The sequence below is a fragment of the Plectrocnemia conspersa genome, unplaced genomic scaffold (assembly GCF_051122295.1).
Source record: "Plectrocnemia conspersa isolate PC_06_02 unplaced genomic scaffold, ASM5112229v1 ptg000011l, whole genome shotgun sequence".
NCBI classification, from domain to species: domain Eukaryota; kingdom Metazoa; phylum Arthropoda; class Insecta; order Trichoptera; family Polycentropodidae; genus Plectrocnemia; species Plectrocnemia conspersa.
In genome coordinates this window covers 18,880,293-18,904,753 of record NW_028277175.1, presented here as the reverse complement: position 1 = coordinate 18,904,753, position 24,461 = coordinate 18,880,293, and the positions used below count along the sequence as shown (strand labels likewise).

At 27.9% G+C, this 24,461-nt stretch overlaps 1 protein-coding gene and 1 non-coding gene across 2 annotated transcripts in view; one reads left to right on the top strand and one right to left on the bottom strand.

Moving 5' to 3' along the window:
• The window catches only part of Ance-3 (angiotensin-converting enzyme Ance-3), a 114,022-nt gene extending 91,186 nt beyond the window's left edge, over window positions 1–22,836 (bottom strand). The window contains exons 1-6 of the mRNA XM_088197881.1: window positions 22,106–22,836; window positions 10,966–11,124; window positions 10,653–10,893; window positions 9,646–9,935; window positions 7,214–7,383; window positions 7,015–7,139 (exon numbers count right to left, since the gene is read on the bottom strand). Of these exons, the coding sequence (XP_088054007.1) occupies window positions 7,015–7,139; window positions 7,214–7,383; window positions 9,646–9,935; window positions 10,653–10,893; window positions 10,966–11,124; window positions 22,106–22,699 (1,579 nt within the window). The 5' untranslated portion in view covers window positions 22,700–22,836. The remainder of the gene's footprint in view (window positions 1–7,014; window positions 7,140–7,213; window positions 7,384–9,645; window positions 9,936–10,652; window positions 10,894–10,965; window positions 11,125–22,105) is intronic.
• On the top strand, window positions 9,500–9,571 carry TRNAH-GUG (transfer RNA histidin (anticodon GUG)). Its single transcript has one exon. It is a non-coding gene; the product is annotated as a tRNA-His (tRNA).
• Window positions 22,837–24,461: the final 1,625 nt, after the last annotated feature.

The following is a 24,461-nucleotide window of genomic DNA, read 5'->3' as shown; positions in this document are numbered from 1 at the left end:
TAAAATTTTGCTATAATTGGCAAATATATAAATTCAATCAAATAAACTATAAAAATACATTATAAAAATAGTATTATACTACCCATTAACTTACACATGCGAAAAAGTAAAATGGAATAAATTTTAGTTCACGTATGATCCCTTTTTTAGACCTAAATTTTGTTGATTAATGTAAAAATTAATTTTTTGTATTTAATATGAATTTTCAAATCAGTAAAACATTAAAAAAATATGTTCATTTTTAACAATGTTTGACTAATTCTTATACACTTATTACAAATAAACCTAACGAACCATCTATATTTCTTAGTGGTAATGGCAACTGCATAAATGAAGTCAAATAATATGCAATACATAAGTCAGATTATCTTACAAATTACTGTATAAAATATTTTAATTCATGTTTTATAATACAAACATGTAAAATGTTATAAAACGCTTATGCAATTATGCTTTTTTTGTTAACTTTCTTCGCGTCTTAACCATAGTCAATTATCGAACTATAAATAAGTATTTAGCATAATTGAAAGTAAAAACCATGACACATAATGTGATCCACAATAAAAATAAATTAAAACAGTTGAGTAGTTTTAGGTGAAGAGTCAAACTTCGATATGATTAAAATATTCTGTTTTGACAATACAGATTTTAATATTCAAAATACATTTGTGGAAGATCATATAGAACCACCTTTATGGGGATTCATTCTTGAAACTTGCGTAATTATAACCAAAAGTAATTATTTAACAATAGTGCGATCACACGTTTCGATTCTCATTACGTCTAGTTCCCTCATAAATAACACGCAAGGATTCTCCGGTGCATTGAATGAATATTTCTTATTCTTAAAACTCGCGCTAATTTACTGTGATTAAAATGATCATCCATCACCAAGGAAAGAATACAATAGCGTAAAGGATGATACCTCACAAAAGCCCTTGTTACGCCCAGAAATAATCACATAAAAAACGTTCACGCGTTATTCAAAGAATATTTCTTTATTGCGAATCAATAAATCACCGGATCCACAAGATTCCCGTTACAGTATACGACCTTGGACAATGCCCATCAAGCAAATGTCACTTTCTAAATGCGCATAATTATTTCGCTGTTCTAAGAAACGAGTATATCTATTGGCTGGACAATTGCTGCATGATTGTGATTCGTCGGTTTTTGTGTTTAAGGTTTGTCTCCAAAGAAAGTCACAAGCAATCACTCAAAGACTCCGGCAGACACTTGAAGAGACTAACAGATTCACCCCGCCTGGGAGACGCGCCTCCGGCCTGAGACTACCGAGCACGATCATCGCAGCGAGAGGAACTACCTCCATTGCCACGCTAATTACGTGAACTCTGAAGATCTTCCACGGACATCATCCCCGCGCCAGCTTCTCCACTACCGCTCGAAAAATAACGATCTCGCCCATTATAATAGCCGCAATATATATAAAATAATCTAATAAAATTCTCACTAGTTTCCACCTGCGTCTTACTAGCTGCGAAGTCGCACCCCACAGGGTGGACCTCGACTTGATATGAACACGCAAAATTCAAATCCCGAAATATGAACAAAGAGCAATTAAAAACTAAAGGAAATGCTTTGAATGTTTTAAAAGAAAAAAATCTATGGAATGTATAATTTACACAAATAAAATTACAAAAAAAAACATCAAAATCTTGGAAGAGCTCTGAAACTATTTTTGATTATGCAAACAACAGTAGCTAAAAGAAAAATGCGTTTTAGTTCAATTCAGTGAAAATATAATAAGAAAAGAAGGAGAAGCTCAAAACCGAGGTTAACTGTAATTTTTATCTAAAATCTTCAGTGATTTATGGTGTCTTAATTTTACATATACGATATTCTCTATGAGATGAACTAGTTCATTAAAAATTATTTATTATACGTAAGTGTATGACTTAGCTTAATTTTATTTAATTGTTACAATATTCATTCGTGAGATTAGAAAAATCTAGTAAAATCTAACCTGGGGTGATCGTTCGGAATTATAATTATATAATAGTCACTGATTTTCAAGATATGATAAAAATTTAAAGAGATTCTTATGATTTAGGTATTACAAGTCGCATGATATTTTTATAAACTTGTGATAACCCTCAAAAACAATGTACTTAGAGAGTACAGTAATGGAAATTACTAAATTAGAATTTTATTTAATTCAAAATTCAGGATTCAATTAATAGCACAGTGAGAATATTAATTGTAAATATCATATTTGCGGTTCACATATTGGCTACCACTGGCAAATGCTGTAGCGCAGAACTAATCGTATCACTATTGGCGGATCGATGTTTTCTTCAGTCTTAACGAGGGACTGGCGCAGCGCGGTGAATCATTGCTTATTATGATTACAGCAATCCAAATATAAACCTGATTTTGCTACAGTTGAATTTTCAACAAAAACAAATAAGCTGTTCGATAAAAAGAAACAAATTTAGTTTCTTTTTATCGAAATTGAATTTAATTATTAATTATTTTTATATAAATATATATTTAGTAGGGTTGTTATTTCAATAGTTTTGTCAATATGCCGCGTAGCGCAAATTTTTCAAATATTTTTCTCACAATAATTTACAACAATTAATCAAATCTTCTAAATGATTATAACCGGTTTTTGTATATATGTATATTCAATACGTTCTGCCAATAGAAAATAAAATAGGTTTATTCATAAAATGTATTTTAAGTATATATTGACTTAGAGAATAATTAAGAAACATACGTTGGAATGCTATAGAGTAAAGACAATACCACAGGAAATGGATACTGAATGTTTTCACAAATTCGATATTTTGTACAAATTAAAATAGTGGCGGAGAAACTAGTTTTACAGAAATAAGCTAAGGAAATGGTAATTGCCTTTTGTAATGCGATTTTAGATAGCTCCAAGAATTATGTTTTATCTTTAATCCAAAAAGAGCCAAACAAAGATGAATTATAAAATATTTATTTCACTCTTGCTAAACAGACAATTCAGCAAGATTATCTTTAAAACTTATCATTCCGTGAGATAAATGAAATCCGGATAACACGACACACTACTTTTAAATGTATAATGCAATAACCATAATATTATTGTGTTTATTTATTCATTGATACAAATACACTTTTTTATATGTCATTTAAAGTTATATTATATATAATTTTAATTATTATTTAAAATTTAATTGTAAACAACATTTAGACTATACAAAACATATCAGGCATGCTCAACCTATAGTGTATTTCCATGCCACATTATTTCTTTTGCCTTTGATATATTTTTTTATATTTTAATTAAAATAAAATGTTAATTTGATTTTTATGAGAATAGCGAATAAAACACATCGCGTAGAAAACGACTGGTCGCGTTTTAATATGGAAAATTTGAAAGCGATCATTATTAACGACGGCCCGAGTGGATTTCCTAGTTTTATAAAGCAATAGTTCACTTTCGTTGCAGTAATATTTAACATTTTATGTGCTCTGATTGCAAATACCGTATGCACGCGGCGACTAGCGAACGGTGACGAGCGATTAATCCGAACGTTAATCGCGGATTTCGTTATTTGTTTATTATTATTACAAGAGAAGAAATGAGGTTATACATCAGAGAGATTTAACTATCGATAATAAAAATAAAAATATAATTTTAATTGCAATAATCTCTCCCTGTACTTTTTTAACTAGTTGTTCTGATATTTGTGTAAAAGTGTTTAAAGCCTTATTAACTTGCGTCACAAAAAATAATACGTAATTACATAGATTTCAACTTACTGCCATTCATTTATCGATCAATTGCTTAACTATCTAAATCATAAATTTCACACATCATTTTGATTAATGGCATTAAATTATATTGAATGTAAACGTGAGTGTGTAAAATAAAGCTATAAATTAAAATAATTTTCGCAAAAACGTATTTAAAGTAATTAACTTGATTTCTTGATGTTTTGCGTGTTTTAATATATTTTTTTACATTATATTACAATAGTAATTAATGTGCAAATGTAAATTAAAAATCACATACGTACAACTAATAAAATGAATTAAATATAAAATTATGTAAAGATGTGTTTTTAAAATGCAAGAAAACGCATTTTTGAGTTTATTACGTGTCGAACTAGTAAGTAATGTAATTTAGTAATGCACTTTCACTTGATAAGTGTTTTGCAAAGATATATTATGTTTGTATGGATCTGTTACTCTTTGATACCCAGGTACAGTATTACATGGTTCGATATTAATAAAATATTATATTCTAATATATAAAGCCATGTAAATACATTTTACAATATTAATTCTAATGCATTTTTACTGTTATATAAAGTAATCGACTATAAAACCAATATAGCTATTTTTATTTATAATATTATATCTATTTTAAATAACAATTTTAGATTGTAGCATAATTTTTAGGGATTGTTATTATCCTTCCTAGTTAAAAAAATAACTTCCTATTCTGATTAAATATATACAAATAAATGTAAATATTTAACTAAGATATTGTATTATGAAAAATCAATAACCACATTTAAAAAGTAAATACTGGTCATATTATACTTTTTATTTAGATCAAAAGCGATTTTTTTTTTACTTAAATTTACCCTTTTACTTGAATAGTTTTGCAGTATAGTTATCAAGGTTTATCTTAATACATCGATGCCCTTTAATGTAAATTAGCTTAAAAACTTTATAATTACTAGCTTTATAGGAAAACAAAGTCAGTCAAAGTTAGTCAGTTAGGCACTGGACTTTTAATCTAAAGGTCGTGGGTTCGGGTCTTTCAGAAGACATGAATTTTTATTTATAAAAATTTGCAATTACTAAAAATTGGCCCTGTCTGTATAGTAACAACATTGATTGTAAGCTGTAATTATAGTTTTTTTATTAAAATAATAGACGTTACTGATTTACAGATTTATTTGAGTCTCGTCTATCACCACTTATTTATAGATTTTGCTTGCGCTTTAGTTGGGGTTTAACGCATTGGGCTCATGCCTGATGATTTTGTTAAAATTGTCAATTAATGCTCTTCGATTAGGGATTGCAATAATACCAGTATTACCGATAGACAAAACAATCAATATCGGTAAAAATAATCCGAGTAAAGCTGGCATGTTTCACTATAGTGATTAGCAAAACCCAAACATTCAAATACCCCGAAAATTATTATTAAAATGTGTATAATACTTTAATTATATTGTGGGGTCTTATTCTTAAAACTCGCGCTTATTTACTGTGGACCAAAATAATCATCTTTCAACAAGGAAACAAGACAATATCCTAAATGATGGGACCACAGAAAGTGTTACGATCTGAACTGAAGGATACCCTCATAATTAACACGCAAGGATTCTCCAATGCATTGAATGAATATTTCTTTGTTAAGAAACGGTCATAGAAAACAATATAGCACCGTAAGGCCACAAAAATCCCATTACACATACGCAATTCACTTCGGAGATACCCATCAAGCAAATGTCACTTTATAAAGGCGAATACTTATTTCGTTGATTCTAAGAAGCAAGTGCATCGATTGGCTGGATGATCGCAACGGAAGATTAAAAAAAAATAATACAAAAAAGTTTGTTCATCTCCTAATCTTTTTGGATAAAAAAAATCATTAGACAATCAACCTCCACAACTTTCTATTAAAATATTTTTTATGCGATATTTTTATATGCTAAGATCTTCTTTCTTGTATATTTATTTTATCTACATGGACGGAAAAAAGTGGCATTATGGAGTAATTTTCACCCAAATGTAACATTTACCATTTTTTGTATCAATATAAATTTGGAATCTAGCATTTTAATCTAAACTAATTTCTGAAATAAGTTTAAAATAAAGCACACAGTAAATTTAACAAATTTAACGATAAAGCGAACTTCCACTATCTTCGAATATATATTAGACTTTGCCTTTTATTATGAATTTGTATTAAATTAAGGCATATATTTAACACTTTTTTATACTGATTTAGAAAATAATATTTATTATTTTTCATTGGACTAAAAAAAATGCTTGAAACGTTGATTAAAAAAGATAAAATTAAGGGCCACATCGCATGTTTGACTATCTCGAGAATTGCATGATATATGAATCAGTCGGTGACTTAACACCTGAAAGATTTAGGTTCGAATTTCACATGAACCCAACTTATTTAATATATGGAGGATTTGTATGCGTGATTATTTTCATTTTAATTCTTACCAAACATCATAGGTTATGTTTTCTTATAGAGCTAGATCGTACAAATAAATAACTATAATAAATCTATTTAGTTCATACTGAATATCATACGTTCAGGAAAGTTTTATATTCACGTAGTAATTATATTTTATGATTACAGTATAAAATTAAAAAAAAAAAATTATTAGTAAAATTATATACGATCTCAACCGCATTTATTAGTCATCTCCAGACCACAAAAATCGACACTTTTTAAAGTAAGCTATTACAAATTTGTCGATCTAAAATTTCACCACTAATAATTAATAGTTTTATACACTGTAATACCGTATTTTGATTTCTAGCGCGTACGTAGAGCAAATCGCGTTTTACGGTATACTGGTGTGCGAGTTACGCAATCGACACGGTACTTGGCTGTTCTTAATTACGGAACAAACAGCAAATGCTCCGAAAACTACTGTTTCGAAACGTAAAATTATTTTTGACCAAAATTCATTGAAACTACAGTAGTCAAATTATAAGTAAACACGCACAAACGCACTCAATTCTCCTTCCTGATTTCAATTTGATAGATTAGTATTTTTTTAAGCAAACGACTTAAAGCATAACATTATAAAGAAATATGATTAGAAAGAACAAGCACTAAAAGGAATTGTTGCATAAATTTTCATCGCGCGTCGAATTTAATTACCAGAAAAACATTTTTTAATCACAGTAAAATTATGACAAATTGACGCTAATAGTAAATAATTTTTGCATCTATGTGAATTAATTATAGTGGTTCCTATGAGTGATTTTTAGCCTAATTTGTTTATAATTTACCTGGATTTGCACCGTCTCTGTAAATCTTTGGTAGATGTCTATACTGGAGGAAATATTGAATGTGAGTCAATTCGTGGTGGGCTGTTACTAAATCTTTCATGTTCACATGTGTGCACATTTTTATTCTGTAAAATAATAATGTTTTCTTATTATATATTTTACTATAAATTATATATTCTTATAATGTTTAAATAATAACCTGTAATCTTCACCGTTGCAAAAGTCCCATGCAGAGGCTTGACAATGAACGTTTTGCTCCGCATTGTTTTCCAAAATTGATCCAGCCCAAAATGAAGGAGGAAGTGTGCTCATATTCAATGAAACGAAAAATTCTTCAGCCAATTGGAATACTGTTAATGGCGTAAATCCCTGAAAAAATATAATAGATAGTTAATATTTATTAATTAAAATATTATTTTGTTAAAATATATGTATGCACGCTTAAACTAAACAAATTTACAGGAATAAGGTTTAAAAACAACTATGAAAATATCTTAAAATAGTGTTTATAAAAATATTTTTCTATTCCATTTTTAATTAAGTCATCTAAAACATAGCTAAAACTGTTTATAATAAATCGAATTTTTAATCACATATGTATATGTGCAATGGCTTCAAAACAGATCCTAATTCCTTAGCAGCATATTGGATCAAATAACCTTAAGAATTAATTTGCGTTATGTCAATCCAATTAAATTAAATTATTTAACTAGCAGGTAGCTCTTTTCGCACATTATCAGTTAAGCAATCAAATTTGCGTAGTACAGCTGTTAGAATCTCACAAATCGATAAATTAATTTTAATGCATTTTATATTAATTGGCTTACTACTGTTTATATTTAAAGCTTAAATAATTTATCGAAGAATAAATTAAAAGTGGTCTTCTGCTAAAAAAAATATTTCGACTATCATAGACAATTAATAAAAATATATTACTAGCAAAACATTTTTCTGAAAAACGTAAAATTATATTAAAGTAATAAATTTTATTATTAATGTCGTTTTATAAGAAGTTCCTTCACATATATTGAATTGGTTGGTTGTTCAATAAATATTATAGATTAATGTTTTAGTGTTTATATAAAGTAAGTTAGAAAATAATATGTTATCAGAGAATTTTAATAAGTATTTAATAAGAAATAAAGATGTACATTGTTTTAATAATAGAAATTGAGACAATTTAAAGATAGTTAGGTTTAAAAAAACGAGCACGGTCAGGGGAATAAATAAAATCATGTTTTTTTTATTATTATTTTCATTGAACATATAATAATATTTTTTTATTTTAAATATTTTTAAATGGCAATTAATTCTATTAATTTAAGGATTTAAGAGGTGTTTTATTAAATTTTAAATTAATATATAAAGGCTAAAATATTTTAAACTATCAACAATTTTTTTTAATACAAGGTTTGAGTAAATTTCGTTTTTTTTTTATTAATAATTTTTAATAAGCATGTGCTATTTTTTAATTTTATAAAGATCTAATACACAGTAATAATATTAAAAAAAATTAAATTAGTTCAACAATTTTTTTGTTTGCATATATCAAAGGTAAATTTAAAAAAATACTCCCTCTGCTTAAAGAAACCATTGATATGTATGTACATATATATGTTTTTTATATTTTAAAATAATAAAATAATATGGTAATAATAAAATTGATTGATATTATCAATGTCTTTTAATTCAAAAATATTATATATGATTAAGTCTTAGTAATTATGAGAAACTCAATTTTAAATGGAATTTGTGATTAAAAATAAAATAATTATCAAGCACAAGATTTTTATATTAACTCTAAATCAGCAAAAATAATTTCAAGATCCAATTAATATTTAATATAGTTAGAACTAAAAATTCAATTTACTAAAAATCACATTTTTTTTAAATAAAAACTTATTTTTTAATTATAAAAAAAATATAAATCCTATTTGCACTGCAAATAGGATTTATATTTTTTGCACCACGAAAAATATAATATTAATGAATATAATCATAGATATGTGAAAGAAATTCTGGTTTTAGTGCAAAATAAAAATAAATTTACTGCGAGAATCACAAAATATGTAGGTAGTTGCAAAAAAAACCCAATTTTTTTTGCAACTAGAATTATTGCTAACAATAAATAAGTTTAGTGAAATTAAATTTACTTGAGTTAAAAATGCTGTACATAAATACAATGTATAATTTATAATTATAATTAAATATAATTTAGTTTTTTTGCACTTTGAGACATCTTAATTTTTTTATTTTTACTTATTATAAATGTATTAAATTTTATATAAAAAATAATTTCGTTGTTATTGTATTTTAATTATGATTTCAATATTTTTTATTTTATATTGCTTAATTAAAATAACACATAATTCAAAAATATTATTTTTATATATAATATATGTATAATATACATATATATTTATTTGCTATCATAATCTGTTAGACTAAAAACGCAAATTTGCGCTACCCCCCACCGTCTCCAATAGCCGTGATCGTCTAGTGGTTAGGACCCTACGTTGTGGCCGTAGTAACCCAGGTTCGAATCCTGGTCACGGCAGTGGACTAATTCCACTGTCACGGTGGAGACTTTTTTATTATTTTATTTTAAATTAATCTAATAATTCAACAAACCTGTTGTATCATTTCTTCACTGACGTCCAAGAAATTTCTACCCGGATACGGAATAGTAACATCCAAAATATTTGTCCAAGACTGTCCCCACATGTTTCCCAAAATATGAGCCGGCAAAGGAGCTGATCTACTTATTCGTTCAGGACCATACAGATCCCTCAGCTTCCTTCGCACGTAAGCGTGGAGTTCTTCGTACAAAGGAGATATCCTTCTCCAAACTTCATCTACGTCCAATCTGAATGTGCGCGATTCGAACGGGAAAGTCCAATATTCAGCTCCATCGGTAAAATCTAAAATAATAATAAATTATTATTATAAATAAATATTAGTTAAATATTTTTGTGACATCTATGAATGAAAAAAATAAATAATTTTAAATTATGTTTTTGTACATAGATGTCACTACTTATTTTTATTAGAACGCCATCAGATATTAATGGCAAACTATATGGTTAAATACTAATAATGAAAGTAAATAAAAATTTGCTACTTCCGCATTTTTTAAATAATTTTAAGAACACTATATTCTTATAAAACATTTTTAAAGCATGTAATGACCCTCGTCATCAAACTAGTATATATTATATAAGTAATAATAACTTTCTGACTAGCTAGATACATACTTGTAATGATTTTTTATAATATATATCAAGAATTACAATAAAAATACTAGTATAAGAATTACAAATGAAATATTAAAATATATCATTACTAGTATCTCATCCATTGAAAAGTTATATATAAGTGGCCAAAAATAATATGTATCTACTAAACAAATAAATATTTGTTTAATAAATAATATATGCACCTAAAAATGTTTATGTATAAAATTCAGATGGCGCAATATACGCTGCCTAGAAATCTTCTGTAGTTTAACAGTTAAATCCGCCCCAAAACAGTTTTCGTAATAAAATATAATGCGTTAATCTTAAAAACATTATTGAATTATTTATTATTTCACTTGCAACTAACTGCGTGATTCTTATATTTGATTGTTAATTTCTTACTATTTAACTTTGCAGCTTGGTTCGTCAAATCAGCCAACTGTTCATAATGATCTCTGAACTTGAGACCAGTATTTCTCCTCCACTCAGTCCAAACGTGCTGGAGCTCAGGCCAATCTCTAGATTTAGCCATCAATAGTGTCAAATCCGGTTGCAGTCTCAATCCACATTTGAAGGGCTCGTTGTAAGCGCATATTTCAGCGTTGTTGTACACAGCCAACATATCGTTGATCAAACGGTTGTACTGAAATTATACAGAATAATTTGAATTAGCATTTATTGTAGATATCTATCTTATGTTATAATCATCACTTACTCTATCTAATTGATCTGGAGGTAGAGCTGCTGGACCGATTATTGACATAAGTCTCAATTGCCTGTAAGTATCGACGTCGTTCAAGAAGTCTTTGTTTATACCGCTGACTAACTGCCATAACCCTCGTTGAAATAATGAATATCTTTGCTGAGCATCCAACTGAAAATATAATGTACATATAATGAGCAATGTAACACAAATATTAACCTCTTATTTTCTATGCATTTCAAATGATATGAATTATTATTATATAGATCTATTTAAAAGCTAAAAAATTCTAAGCTATTTTAAAGAAACATTTAAAACAATTATTTTAGACAAAGCTTTGTTGTAAATACAGTACATTTATTTTGTGTAAGAGTTTTTAATTCATTTTTAATCAAGAACATATTTGTCGTTTTGCTTTTCTGTAAAACAAATATTTTGTATCGTGTCTGTTTTTAAAAGAAGTCTTCGATTGTCAACAATTTACAGTACAAGCTACAATTATTCAGTTTGTGTCGCGTATTCTAATTAGGAAATTACTCATAATTAAAGCCTCATTAAAAACTGCTCTAGAAAAGTGAAAGCACGTGGACAAAAACAAGACAACAACGCGTTAAGTGACTTTTTATGCAACTGATTGCATTGTTATATCAATAAAATAATGTTATAAATTTATATTATAATTATTCGCCTTTAAAATCAGATCCTTCAATTGCTCGTTTGTGTCATAGTACAATGTACATTATCATAACAATGATGGATAATTGCAAGATCGCATGGCGATGTTAAATAATATTCTTAACGTGTGTAGTAAACGAGAGGTATAAGGTTGTTGATATTTTTTCTCCATAAAACGTGGTTATAATTGTTAACCTTGATTATGTGCGAGATTTGATGCTGTTGGATAATACAGATTAAAATTACAGCTTCTCGGTACAAAGGGTTAGTGTGTATTTATTGAGGCGTGGGAAAAGTGTACACATAATCGAAGGTTCCGTTTATATGCGACAATAATAACTGATTGTTGATGATGAATCTTTAATAGCTTTGATCTTGATGCTAATGTAGTGATGTTAGGAGTGGTTGTTAATTAAATGTGAATACATGTACTATATATTTATTAGAGAAGTATATGGGATTATTTTATTTAGAGACATATTTGCAAATATTATATTTTATAATATATATGTTTAATGTACTTTTCATATCGATAGGATTTAGGGAATTAACAGTGAAAAACATTTTTTTCAGTTATGTTAAAAAATTGAAACAAACCAAGTGGCTCTTGTAAAATAACAAATCATTTTATGACATTAAAACACTAATCAGTTTTACTGAGCTTAGAATAATTAAATTATTAGTTGTAAAATGTATGAATCAATTGAAACAAATAATTTATATTGTAAACGTTTATAGTTTATTCAATAGTTATTATAATAATGAATCATAAAATATATAATTGCAAGTTGTATACATGCATGTAATTCGAAACGACCATCTCAGAACTTTTTACAGCGTATAATTGTTATTTGCACCATGAATACATTACGATCCATAAAATTATATGATTTATTTATTATTCCATTGATTAGTCATATACATCTTATTCATACTTAGACTTGTCATATCTGTAGAGTAGATTATTAATCTATGATTTAAAAGTTTGATTAATAAAATGAATAGTTTTGCATAATATGACAGAATAATTATAGCACAACTGACATTAGAATTATACAACTTACATAATTATTTTTACGGGACACATTAATACAACAACAAACCTAGCAAAAAGAAAGTCTTAAATCTATGATGAACTAATAAATATAGGACAATTTCACATTTGAGACAAATATTACCCTATTGTTCTTCATTTCTCAAATAAGTGTTATAATCTAAATTATCTTAACAAAAAATCTATTGTGATACGCATTTTTGTATACAAAATAAACGCACTTTTAACAATGAGTTAACTTTGTCAAATCGTCATTATATTGAAGCTTATTCAAAGGTCACAAAACAGTTACCGCAAGAAAATTTCGCTTTTCAAAAACGAATCACCACCTTTACTTTTCAACGTATGAGGTACGTCCGTTTGTCGTTTTTCTACTTTAGCTTTCCATTGTTTTGTGCTAGTGTTGAACGTGGGAAGCACAATGCAATTTATAGTGTGTTTCTTAATCAGAGCTTCTCCATATGCCATTTCTAGAAAACATTTTTTATGAGATTTTTATTTTTACTTTTAAAGATAATTTGTTTTCAAAATTATTGTATTTTTATGCTATCGTGGGACAAGTTGAACTTTAATGGAGACGATATGGGGATTTCAACCATCTGCATCAATAATTAAGAGCTCATTCTAACGAATATTTTGAACAAATATAAAGTAATACCAACTCCTCTCGAAAGTAAGGCATAATAATTGAAGTGAGAACTCTGAATAAATTGTTAATTTTTCATTGACAGCCTATTAGCATATCTAACCTGAATCACTCGTAATCCCTCATAAGAACCGGAAAAACTACCCTTTTGTGTGAAATGGATGCGCAATAGACAATGCGTTCTACTCTGCGCAAAAAGACTATTGTTATTTTTAGCCCTTTATTAAGATCGCCGTAAGTAGCCATCTGATAGTTTCACTTTTAAAGCGTAAACACATTACCTAGGTGTGTCCAAAAAGCGATGCAATTAGTCCGCCAACATCCTCAAATGCGATTCACCAGAGCTATCTCGAGCCAGCAATATTAGAGATGTGACACTTGCTCATAGAAAAGCAGACGGGCAGACATACAGACAGAAGAAGATGCTCTAGAGACGCCAAGGAGTCACAGCACTAGACACGTCAACGGATCGTCCAGCATCATCACGACAGATCACAGCCGACAAAAATTCAATTCGACACCTCAGCGTAGACTCTCCGACTTTCGAGATATGCCATTTCGACACCTCTTTATGTATTTAGACGTCACTGATTTCCGGGCTGTTCGTTACATCTGATTGACTACAGATTTACCCCATTGTAACGCATTGGTTGGTTGAAACGGAAGTTGTAAAGAAATGGTCAGTTGTTAATCGGTCAGTAAGTATAACAAATAGTGAGTTATTATATTAAACGGCCAGTACTTATAATGAAAGGAGAGGTTTTTTTTATTGGATTTTCGGTTAAATTCTAGCAATTGATTGAATAAAACTATTAAACTTGTTTTTTTAATATCAGATGCATCAAACGCAATGCTTAAGGGATTTGATGAAGTTTTTGGTGATGATGAAAAAAATACTTTGCTGGAACACTTAAGAAAATTTAATCATAAGTTGAAAGAAAGGGAAGAAATAGTTTGAGCCAAAAACAATGATGAGTGAAATAATTATCATATTAATTAATAATATTTTTAGAATGTTGTTTTTTATATTTCAATTAAATAGTATTATTTTAAGACATATAAATTTACTTTATTTGATAAATTAATTCAATATTATTAGTTTTATAACTATATTAAACTGGCTCTTTCTAATATCTTTACTGAGCAAAAGTCTAAAAGTTAAAGACCGTTTTCAATAAAATTACTGACCATTGTTTACAAAGCTACAGACCGTTTGACAATTGACCATATATTAATAACATTACTGACCGTTTTATTTAAAAATTACTGACCGTTTAATTTGTAGCGGTTTTTTGCTACAGTTTTTTATATAATATTAAAAATAATTAATTATTAAAATTAAGTACATTATTGCTTTTATTCCACTATTTTTAAACTATTTTCAAATTCTATTGATTATTTAATTAGAAAATATTTAATTAAAAAACTAGCATGTAAGCGAAATAATACTCGTCGTTTAGAAGAATTACGACATTTATGCGAATAACTTAGTCATTCGTACAAAAGAATGCATTGTATCAGTCAAGTACGAAACATAATCTCATACTTTTTTATATGTGTACACATATGTATATATATATTTTTTCACATCAAGCACAATGTACTTTTAATAATTTAAAATAATCTATGAACACTACTATTTTATAAGAAAAATTATAAATGTTTATTTACATAATAATATTATATTTTGACCTAGAAATAACGATTGTGATGTGAATAATAATGTGCATGTAAGAAATGAAATATTTTCGTGCTAACTACCTAAATTTCATAATCGAAAATAGATCTAAGAAAACAATATGAATCCAAATTCCCATATAAATTCGAGTCAATTGAAGCATATTGTTTATGAAACAGATTTGTTAAAAAAGGCTTATTTTGATTTATTGTATCGTTTTTGAAATAGATTTTATTTTTACGCTAATAAATGTAATAAATAAGTTTATTTTAATTATTTCAAGGTATAATTGTACCCAATGAAGTTTGTGATGAAACCTTAACAAAATGCTTATTGTATTACATAATGAAAACCGCAACATTTCATAGTTTCACATCACCATACAAAATGCATTGTTTTCAGTGATTCAATACATTTCAAGAGCATGTCGTTTTATTCTTTTTTGACCTCGACATGCATGTTTTAACATTGTTATTTAGTCATTTTGTTAAATATAAATTAAAATTTATTTATATAACAAAGATTTAATTAAATTGCATTAGTCATTAGGAAGTGGATGCAATAAATCATAAATTATAAGCAATTATTATGAGCAGTGAAGCAAATATTCAATATATAATTACGAATTATTATTCATTATTCTAATCTAAAAACTTTATTCATGATAATTTTAAGTGTATTTCATATTAAGAAAAACAATATTTGACTACAGATTTTTAATTTTAATCAATATAATTGTATTATTAAATAAGGATAAATCTGAATTGAGTTTCATAGTCAAATTGAGAATAATCTTTGCTAAAATATTCTACATTACAATAATTGGCAAGATTTTTTAAAACATTTTCGGTTAACAAGAGCGAAAAAATATGCATCTTTAATTAAAAATATATTAAAATACTAGCTTTTTAGTTTAATTTATAAAATAAGTTTTTTTTTATTTATTTATTTAAAATATTTTTTAATTAACGGATCTATGTAAATTATGGCAAGAGATTAGACAAAGTGGATTTTCTCAAACTATTTCAGATTATTCTGAACTAATCGGAATATTATCCGTTTCTAGAAATAGCATAATTTTCTACATAAATATTATGATATATATTATTTACAATTTTGTAACATACATATTTTGTAAGAACATTGCAGTGTTATTTTATGCATTAAAAATTCTCTAAATATAGTTATTTTAATTTAATTTGTAATTTTCTCAGGTTTACTTTTAAAAACTGGTTGTATGTTTTGCTACTTAATTTTAAAATACTTAAATAACCTTTCATTTAATTTAGCATCAACCATTTTACAAAATTCCAATGTTTTGTTGAAAATCATACAGCAATAAATATTTAATTGAATTTATTCACCAGTCAAATACAAATTTAGAAAAAAATTAAACACGGATTGAGAGTGCATCCGTTATTATTATTATCGGACCAAGACATCTAGTCTTGAGAGCACTTCTCTTACACGATCCATTTAGCTCATCAATGAGCTTGATGGGAATCCAGCAATGACTGGCAACTTTTAGCTGCGAGCTTTGGAGTGTCCTAGAGAGTCGCGATCGCGTCCCTTATTCGTCAACCCTCGAGAAACTTCCTCTTACACGAACCATCCAGCTCCTCAATTAGCTTGTCAAACATGTTTTTGGCGATAGCTATGAAGAGCTGGGTAAATATTATGTGGAATGCTGCTCATTTATTTTAGGTGTGCAACAGAATTGTTTTTTTCTAATTTTTTTAATATTTAATGGTATAATTTAAATTTTGTGTAAATCTTTAATAATATGTATAATGCACACCATGACGCATTGGGGAAACCTGTCAATTCAATATGGTCAGATTTATATTAAAAAAAAAAAAGTTAAAATGTAAATCAAAAATTATTAACTGACACAAATGTGATTAAACAAATACAGTTTAATTTTGAATAGTGTTATAATATCATTGGTATTAAGAAACATATTATATGTTTCATCTAAACCCATTATTACTTCCCAGTTAATCATCTCACCTTGCATTTTAAATTACACATATAAACACAAATCTATATTTGTACCATTAATTTCACGGACACTCCTGACATTAAAAATAATATATTTAACAATAGCAGCATGTCAGTGTTTGTCAAACGTCAATATTGTCATACATCAAGAAAGCCAAATATGGAACACTAATTAACATTCGCTCTTACAAGTCGATCGATAAACAAAACTATACGATTTATTGTTAAACTTTTATTGTTTCCTGACAATTGTACGTTTCATTGATACGTTTGTCTTTTATCTTTTATTTGCTCGTTACACAACCTGCAAAAACAATAAGTGTCGTTTGTGTAGATTTGTATGAGTCTATGTCCATATGCGAAAGTAGTTAAAAGGTGAAAAGATTCAGAAAACTGCGATCTTGAACCGCTTAAAAATGTTTTATATATTGTGCTTTTTCATTGTTTAAAAATATTTTGGGAGTCCAACTATTTTAAAGTAGAACTAAGGTCATGTAAAAAGGTCAAGCGACAAAAGGTTCACTTATTATGATATTAGTGTAATGATTTTCCTCTTAAAATCCCACCCATCGTACACGAATTGTGATTTTCTGGCGACAATGGTGTGCGTAATTTGTAAATCTAGCAAATTTTGGGTGCTATTAAATATTGGATGTTGAATGAGGTGCGTGTCGCAAATCGTTAGTAAAGCATTTGCCCGCTAAAAATTGGCGGTCATGGTTTGGTGACCATATGAAAAAAATCTAATTGAATCTCAGAATTCATTAAAAATAATACATTGTCAAATGCAATTATTCTGTGGTTAAGTAATATACTAAGAAATTGATGCACATTATTTATGAACTTAGTAAAATATTTGTATCATAATCTCACTTTCAAGTTAATGCTCAAAATAGGTTTAATTACATCTTAGTATTTTGGCCAAATTTCCATTACTTAAGCTTAAAACATCTAGCCAGCAAAAAACTTGTAAATATATAACATTACTGTAACTTAACGGCTGACATGATATAGGCAACAATATATTAGTATACATAGAAATACTAACGAATCTGCTTTATTTTTTTCAATTATGTTTCGAAAATTCTCGATTTAGTCAAACATATTGCATCAAAAAATATTAAAAAGCTCCTTAACTATAGTAGCTCACTCCTGCTGAAATTATATTATATAATTGAATGATATTCATACTGTAGAAAACTTGTACGTGGACATCAAATTTGTCAGATTTGGTACATGACTATGTAAAAAATGTAATAATTAAATAAATATAATGATTGATACGCTATTGATTTTTAATAAACTTTTAATAAAACTAATTTATCGCTTTATAACTTCGAAGGTTCATTAAGATTAATGTAAATGAACGAATTTATTTAAATATAGCTAAATATATTAAACGTTTATAACATTTATAAATCTATATTTAACCGAGAAAAACCTTGAGGTTAAAAGGTGACATTCAAAATATAATTTCTACTAATACGTGTTTTTTTTTATTGTTTTATGTTATGCATCTATGATCTGTGTCAGACTGCGTCTACGTTATCCATCAGAGCGTGTCGGGTGTTTTTATTTTACGTTTTCATTTCGCACTTCATGCACGTAAGATTTTTTTACCAGAAGGCTCATCACGTAGTTAGAGTGATGCTGTTAGAGGTCACTTGCGAAATCTTGCGTCCCAGATTGATCTGCATTGCTAAATATTACGTAGACGCACGTAACAAGAACGATCACAATCTCGATAGTGTCCTTTGTCGCAGAATCGTTTACGTTTCGATGCACTTTGTGTCTAATAGCAAATCATTAAGACAAAATGCTTGATGTTTCTTGGTAAGTAATTGATAAATAAACACTAATGCATAATACGCAAATCGACAGCCATCCGTAACAATCGTTTAAAAGGTGTTGTCGAGTAACGAACTTGACCCGTATAAAATGCTTGAATGGATATAGTCTCTACAAGTTTATGTATTAATGATAAAAAATCGACATTTTATTGAACCATAGCTTGTTTTAACCCAAAACGATACATGGTGTAACAAATTCTCCATTATTAATAGATTTTAGATTAATAAAAGGCTCCTGCATATTTTCCGAATAGCTTAATTTTAAATATTTAAAATAATTAAAAAGTCCTTCAGAGTAAGCTCTGTATTATCTACTTATATATTGGTATACCTTAATTATATATACATATAAGATATAATAATTTATTCACGATTTTTGCCAACCCATTAGAATAACTCTTAGCTGCAATTAAATTTCGTAACCGAAAAAGATTAAACCAATATTTGTATAAAAGTATGTGATATACACTTTTGATAAGAAAATATTTACCAACAATTAACTGTGTATTTATCTAATAAAGTATAGAAATTAAATTTATACAGATTTTTGTTGTAATAGAAAGAAAAACGAATCATTTAAAATTTTAAGACATATAAGCGAAAGATTTCTGAAAGCTAAAATAAATTAAGATTAGTGTACTTGTAAAATAGTTACATAATTAAAACGTATTTGGATTATTCTTTTAATTTGCAGATTATATATGAAGTACTGCTTACTACAAAAGTAACTTATTGTTTTTTTAACTTATATAATTTTATAAATTGCCTAGTTAATAACCTAATTATTTTTATAAAATAAATTTGTGCTATATTATTTTTATATAATAAACTTATTTTTTTTTCTAATATTAATTAATATTATTTTTGCGTTAATGCAATGGTGTAACTAGAGTTTGTGCATCCCGGGGTGATCCTTAACTTCGCCCCCTCCCCCTCATACAATTATCTAATACAAAATCTGACCTTCCTAAAAATCTGTAATTTAATGCATGTCTTCAATATGCCAAAACTTTCCGGGGCAGGCAGCCTTTTTTAACCCCCCCCCCCCCCTAGCTACGCTGCATATCCTTCACATACTATATGCATATAAAAATATATAATATAAAAAACAGTTTTCAAGTTTAATTAAATAATGGTTATCAATCAATAAAAAACATCTGGTGTAACTTCCACTTTTACCGATTCTAAAAAACAGACTAGTCTTTAGCTATTCGTGAATATATATTTTTTAGCACATTTAGTTTAAGAATGACACTACACGAACGGTCCTTCCATCGCGGAAATGCCGCCCCCAAGTGGGTGCCGCCCTGGACGGTCCACCCTAGCTAACATATAAATTTGTAATCAATTCATGTGAACCGAATTTATTTAATGTTGTGCATTTTTTTTTTATAAATTGATATACAAATCTAAAATAAAAGGTTTGAAAAATAAGTATAGTTACAGGAGCATAGTTACCAAATTATTTTTTTAATATGCGCGAAACATTTGAAGCGATGAATTGTGTACTAAAGTTGCTCCTATGTATTATAGCTTAACCTATGTTTTTTTATTGTTCAACTAACCATTTTGTAACCCATTTAATCAAAAAATGTAAAAATAATGTACATATATCATTGATATTTCAAGAATAAGAAATATTTCATGACTAGAATTAACTAATAAATATATGGATATACATATGTAGGATTGTACAGTGCATTTTTAATTATTAATATAAGGTAATTCTATTAGTTACAGTATTAAAAACTATTAGTGTCAAAATCAACATAAAACCTCTCTAAAAGCACAAATGCTTCTGCGAATATTTATGATAATATTATTGCAAACTAAATTTTTGCTGTCGTCGGTCTAAAATATTTATTTATTACTACTGTAAACTATCCTGGAACAGTATATGTTGAGCAATTTTAGTCATTTAGTCACATATTTATGCTTAAATATTTATCATTGAATTCTATAAAACATTTTTTGCAATCCTTAAATAAAAAAAATACTAATAAAAAAGTGATTTTTCATATATTTGACTTAGGTATTTTGGTTAATTTAGAAATGATCATATAAAACTCTTATATTTAAAAGCAAAACCTTATACAATAAACACCCAAAATAAAAATGTTTTTTAATGTAAATTCGATTCTTAAACCAAAGTTGTTTAAATTAACATAAATAATAATGAATTAATAAGCATATTTAAATTGTAATGAAGCTACTTAAGACATATATACAGTGCAAATGTAAAAGAGTGTAAAAATCTCTTGAAAAAGCATATTTTTAAGATAGTTGCTTTTTAAATTATTAAGCTATTAAATTTATTTTAGATACAAGATTTAATTTAGTTTAGATAAAATTGATAAAAAATAAATCACTTGAATTAAAAACTTCATACTTGTTAACTTTACAGAACTAATACATATGGATTAGTTTTATTTATTGAAATAAAATTCTGGATTTGTTATTTTCACAGAAAAAAATATACCATTGGTTCATTCAAGTACATGAGTTGTCAAACTTTCTAGAGACGCTTATTTATGATTACTTGCTATTTCAGAGATGGGAAATTTTGATATCATATGTATCAGAACGATGGAAAAAAGTGATATTAATAGGTTATTTTCACACAGAATTACAGTTAGCCAATTCACACTTCATAGATACATATTTTGTTTCTTAACTATATATTGTTGTATGAATCTTGTAGTATGACTTTGAATTACCTGCTTTAGAAGAGACAGTATTTTTTTGTATATATTCAAATAAAACATTATTGAATATTAAATTTTGCCAATCATTCTTTAAAATTCATCTATATTAGCAAGTCTGAGCTGTACTTACAGCACATGTTTTAGAATGAAGTCATTTTTTAGCCAAAGTAAACTTAAAGGCATTCATATGTATAATTATATATTAATGAATTTTAATTTTACATGATATAACTTGAAGTAATTTAGGTTTTAGACTTTAATGATCATATTGTCAACTTATTTAAAATACTCCTTATTGATTTTAATTTTAATTATAAATTTTAACTGGTAAAGTAACCGTATAATTTATTATTTTACAATAATGCATATGAGTGCATAGTGTTTATTACGGCAAAAAATCTATGTGGGAGCTATCATGCGACAACAAAAAGAATAAGAGAGACAAGTCAAGGTAAGTTTTCCGCTTATGTAACAATTGAATTTCCCAGTGTGTGCACAAGAACCTACAGCACGGAAAATTAATAATGAATAAAATTGACTCACAGCAGCCAGTTGTGAGACTTCGTTGACATCCGTCTCAAAGTTCCACTGAGCAGCAACGTTATTTGCACATTCTCCTGAAGCTTGAACGTCTATCTGAGATAGCAGCTTCCTGAGCGCCAAAGTATCTCTATGTTGATTAAATTGTTGATTGACCTGCTGATTACCCTGCTGAGAACCTCTAAACCCATTCTGATTCCTATAGTAATCTTCTTGATCCGCATCCGGAAATTGTGGATTTTGATTGTAGTTCCTGTTATCAGGATCGTTTTGATTCGAATGACCGCGATTTGTAACGTCAGGGTTTAAACCTCTAACATAATCTTGTGGATATCCAGGCGTCGAAGAATAGACATTTTGTCTCGGAGTGGACGAATAAGGATTATTGTATTGGTCTATCTGGGGGTTGTAAGGCCTAGCTGTGGATATCCCGTTGTATTGATTGAAATACTCATTCGGTCTTGGAGAACTCGATCCTGGTATGTCCAATTGAGCCTGTGCGTTCAATATCAACGAAAATATATTTACGACCAAAACTGTGATTTGCTCCCTCTGGTGCCATATAAATGGTATTCTTCTTCTGTTTACACAAGCCATTGTCACTTTGGTAGGAACAACTCAAACACTTATGGTTGATTTGAAGGCATAGACACGTTTTCGTACTTCCTAGGTGCGTTATCACCGCAATGACCCAGTAATACACGTTATCTCTGGTTAGCGTGCGAGTTACGACTGAGTCGCCGAAGCCGGGAGAGTTCAGAGGTAAACCAAACCGACACCTGTTTTTGTGCGGCCCTCCTCAAAGACACGCCGGTAAAACAACGACTATTGTTCTGCAATTGCGCTAATTTATTCACACCCGACGACCGCTGAAAGCGCAGCCGGCTAATTAGAAGTAATGCTAACCTTGCCACCGGATTTAGTTAGTCATTGATGAGACGTCGTGGACACTATATAGAATTAAGCCCTTAGTAACAAAATATATTTATACTCTAACTAACTAAATTATTATCAACTGCTAGTAGCAATTTATGAAAAACATAAGTAAAAAATAAAAAAACAAAACATTTAAAAAAAAATAACAATTTATTAATATCACACTTTAATTTAAAAATAAGATTTTTCATTCCTCGATAAACTAAAATTTGTTTCGAAAATTCACATAAAATATTTTTGCGCTAAAAATTAAATTTATACGAATATTTTGAACAATTTACAACAGCTGCAGCTCTGCAGACAAATGGTGGTTATTATTCGCTAAATTATCTGCATTCAGAGCAGGTAGTACAAAAAGAGACAGAGATTTCCGATTAACACTCCGAAAACATTGTTTGCCAATATAACTTTTATGGCCGGCTCTAGGAATTACGTTTTATTTAGACATTCTTAAACAATTGCCAGTCAACAAAAAATTAAGTCTTTGTCTAAATGAGTTAATGTTTTCATTTAAATTCTATAAATCATAAGACAAGCTTATCTAGTCGTAGCTCGATTTTGTACAGTACTACACAAAAAAATAAATACTGTTTCTGTACTTTTTTATTAATACTCATAGACGAAATTCAAGTGTAAGTGACAATAAATTGCAGGAGAAATTTAAAAGTAGTTTCAGCAAGCTCATGATATTTAGCTTCGTCATCAGCTAGATCCAACAGTTTAGTTCTATAACTATATTTGCTTCAACAGAGAAAGAGGTTGCAAGTTTGGGGTTTTAAAACACGCGATACGGATATACGTTCGATATACTTATCATTACTCCTGTTTATATTTTGAACAAATTTATTGAAATTAAAATCATTACTATATTTTTTATATTCATAAATCAATCAGCTAATCTTTAAAGCTAATAGTAGGGCCATAAACACAAACTTTCCATCTCTTTCTCAATTATGAATAGTGATGAAATGGACAGCTGACTGACTTTGTTAACGCAAATAGAGTATAGGAAAGTTCACCGATTGGTAAATTTGTCCATTCTTAATTTTTCTTAAATCGTTTTTTTTTAATTCATAATTCTGTAAACTATTCTCATTTTTAATTTTTAATTATTTAGAAAAAATTAAGCTTTAAATTTTCCTTGAAATTTACAATAATTTTACACTATATTTAAATAGACAATAATATGTAACCATATTATAATTTTTTCTTCCTGATAATAGAACACATAGTAGATATAGGTAATTGTATAAATTAAACAGATTTGATATATATTAAAATAACGATAATATTGAGATTTTAGAAAATTGTAATTTTAATTAAAGTAATAAAAAAACATGTTTTCTAAGTAACCGTGTACTTTATTAATCTACTAAAAAAATAAACATTATTTTTTTATAATTTTCACAACCTTAATAGCTAA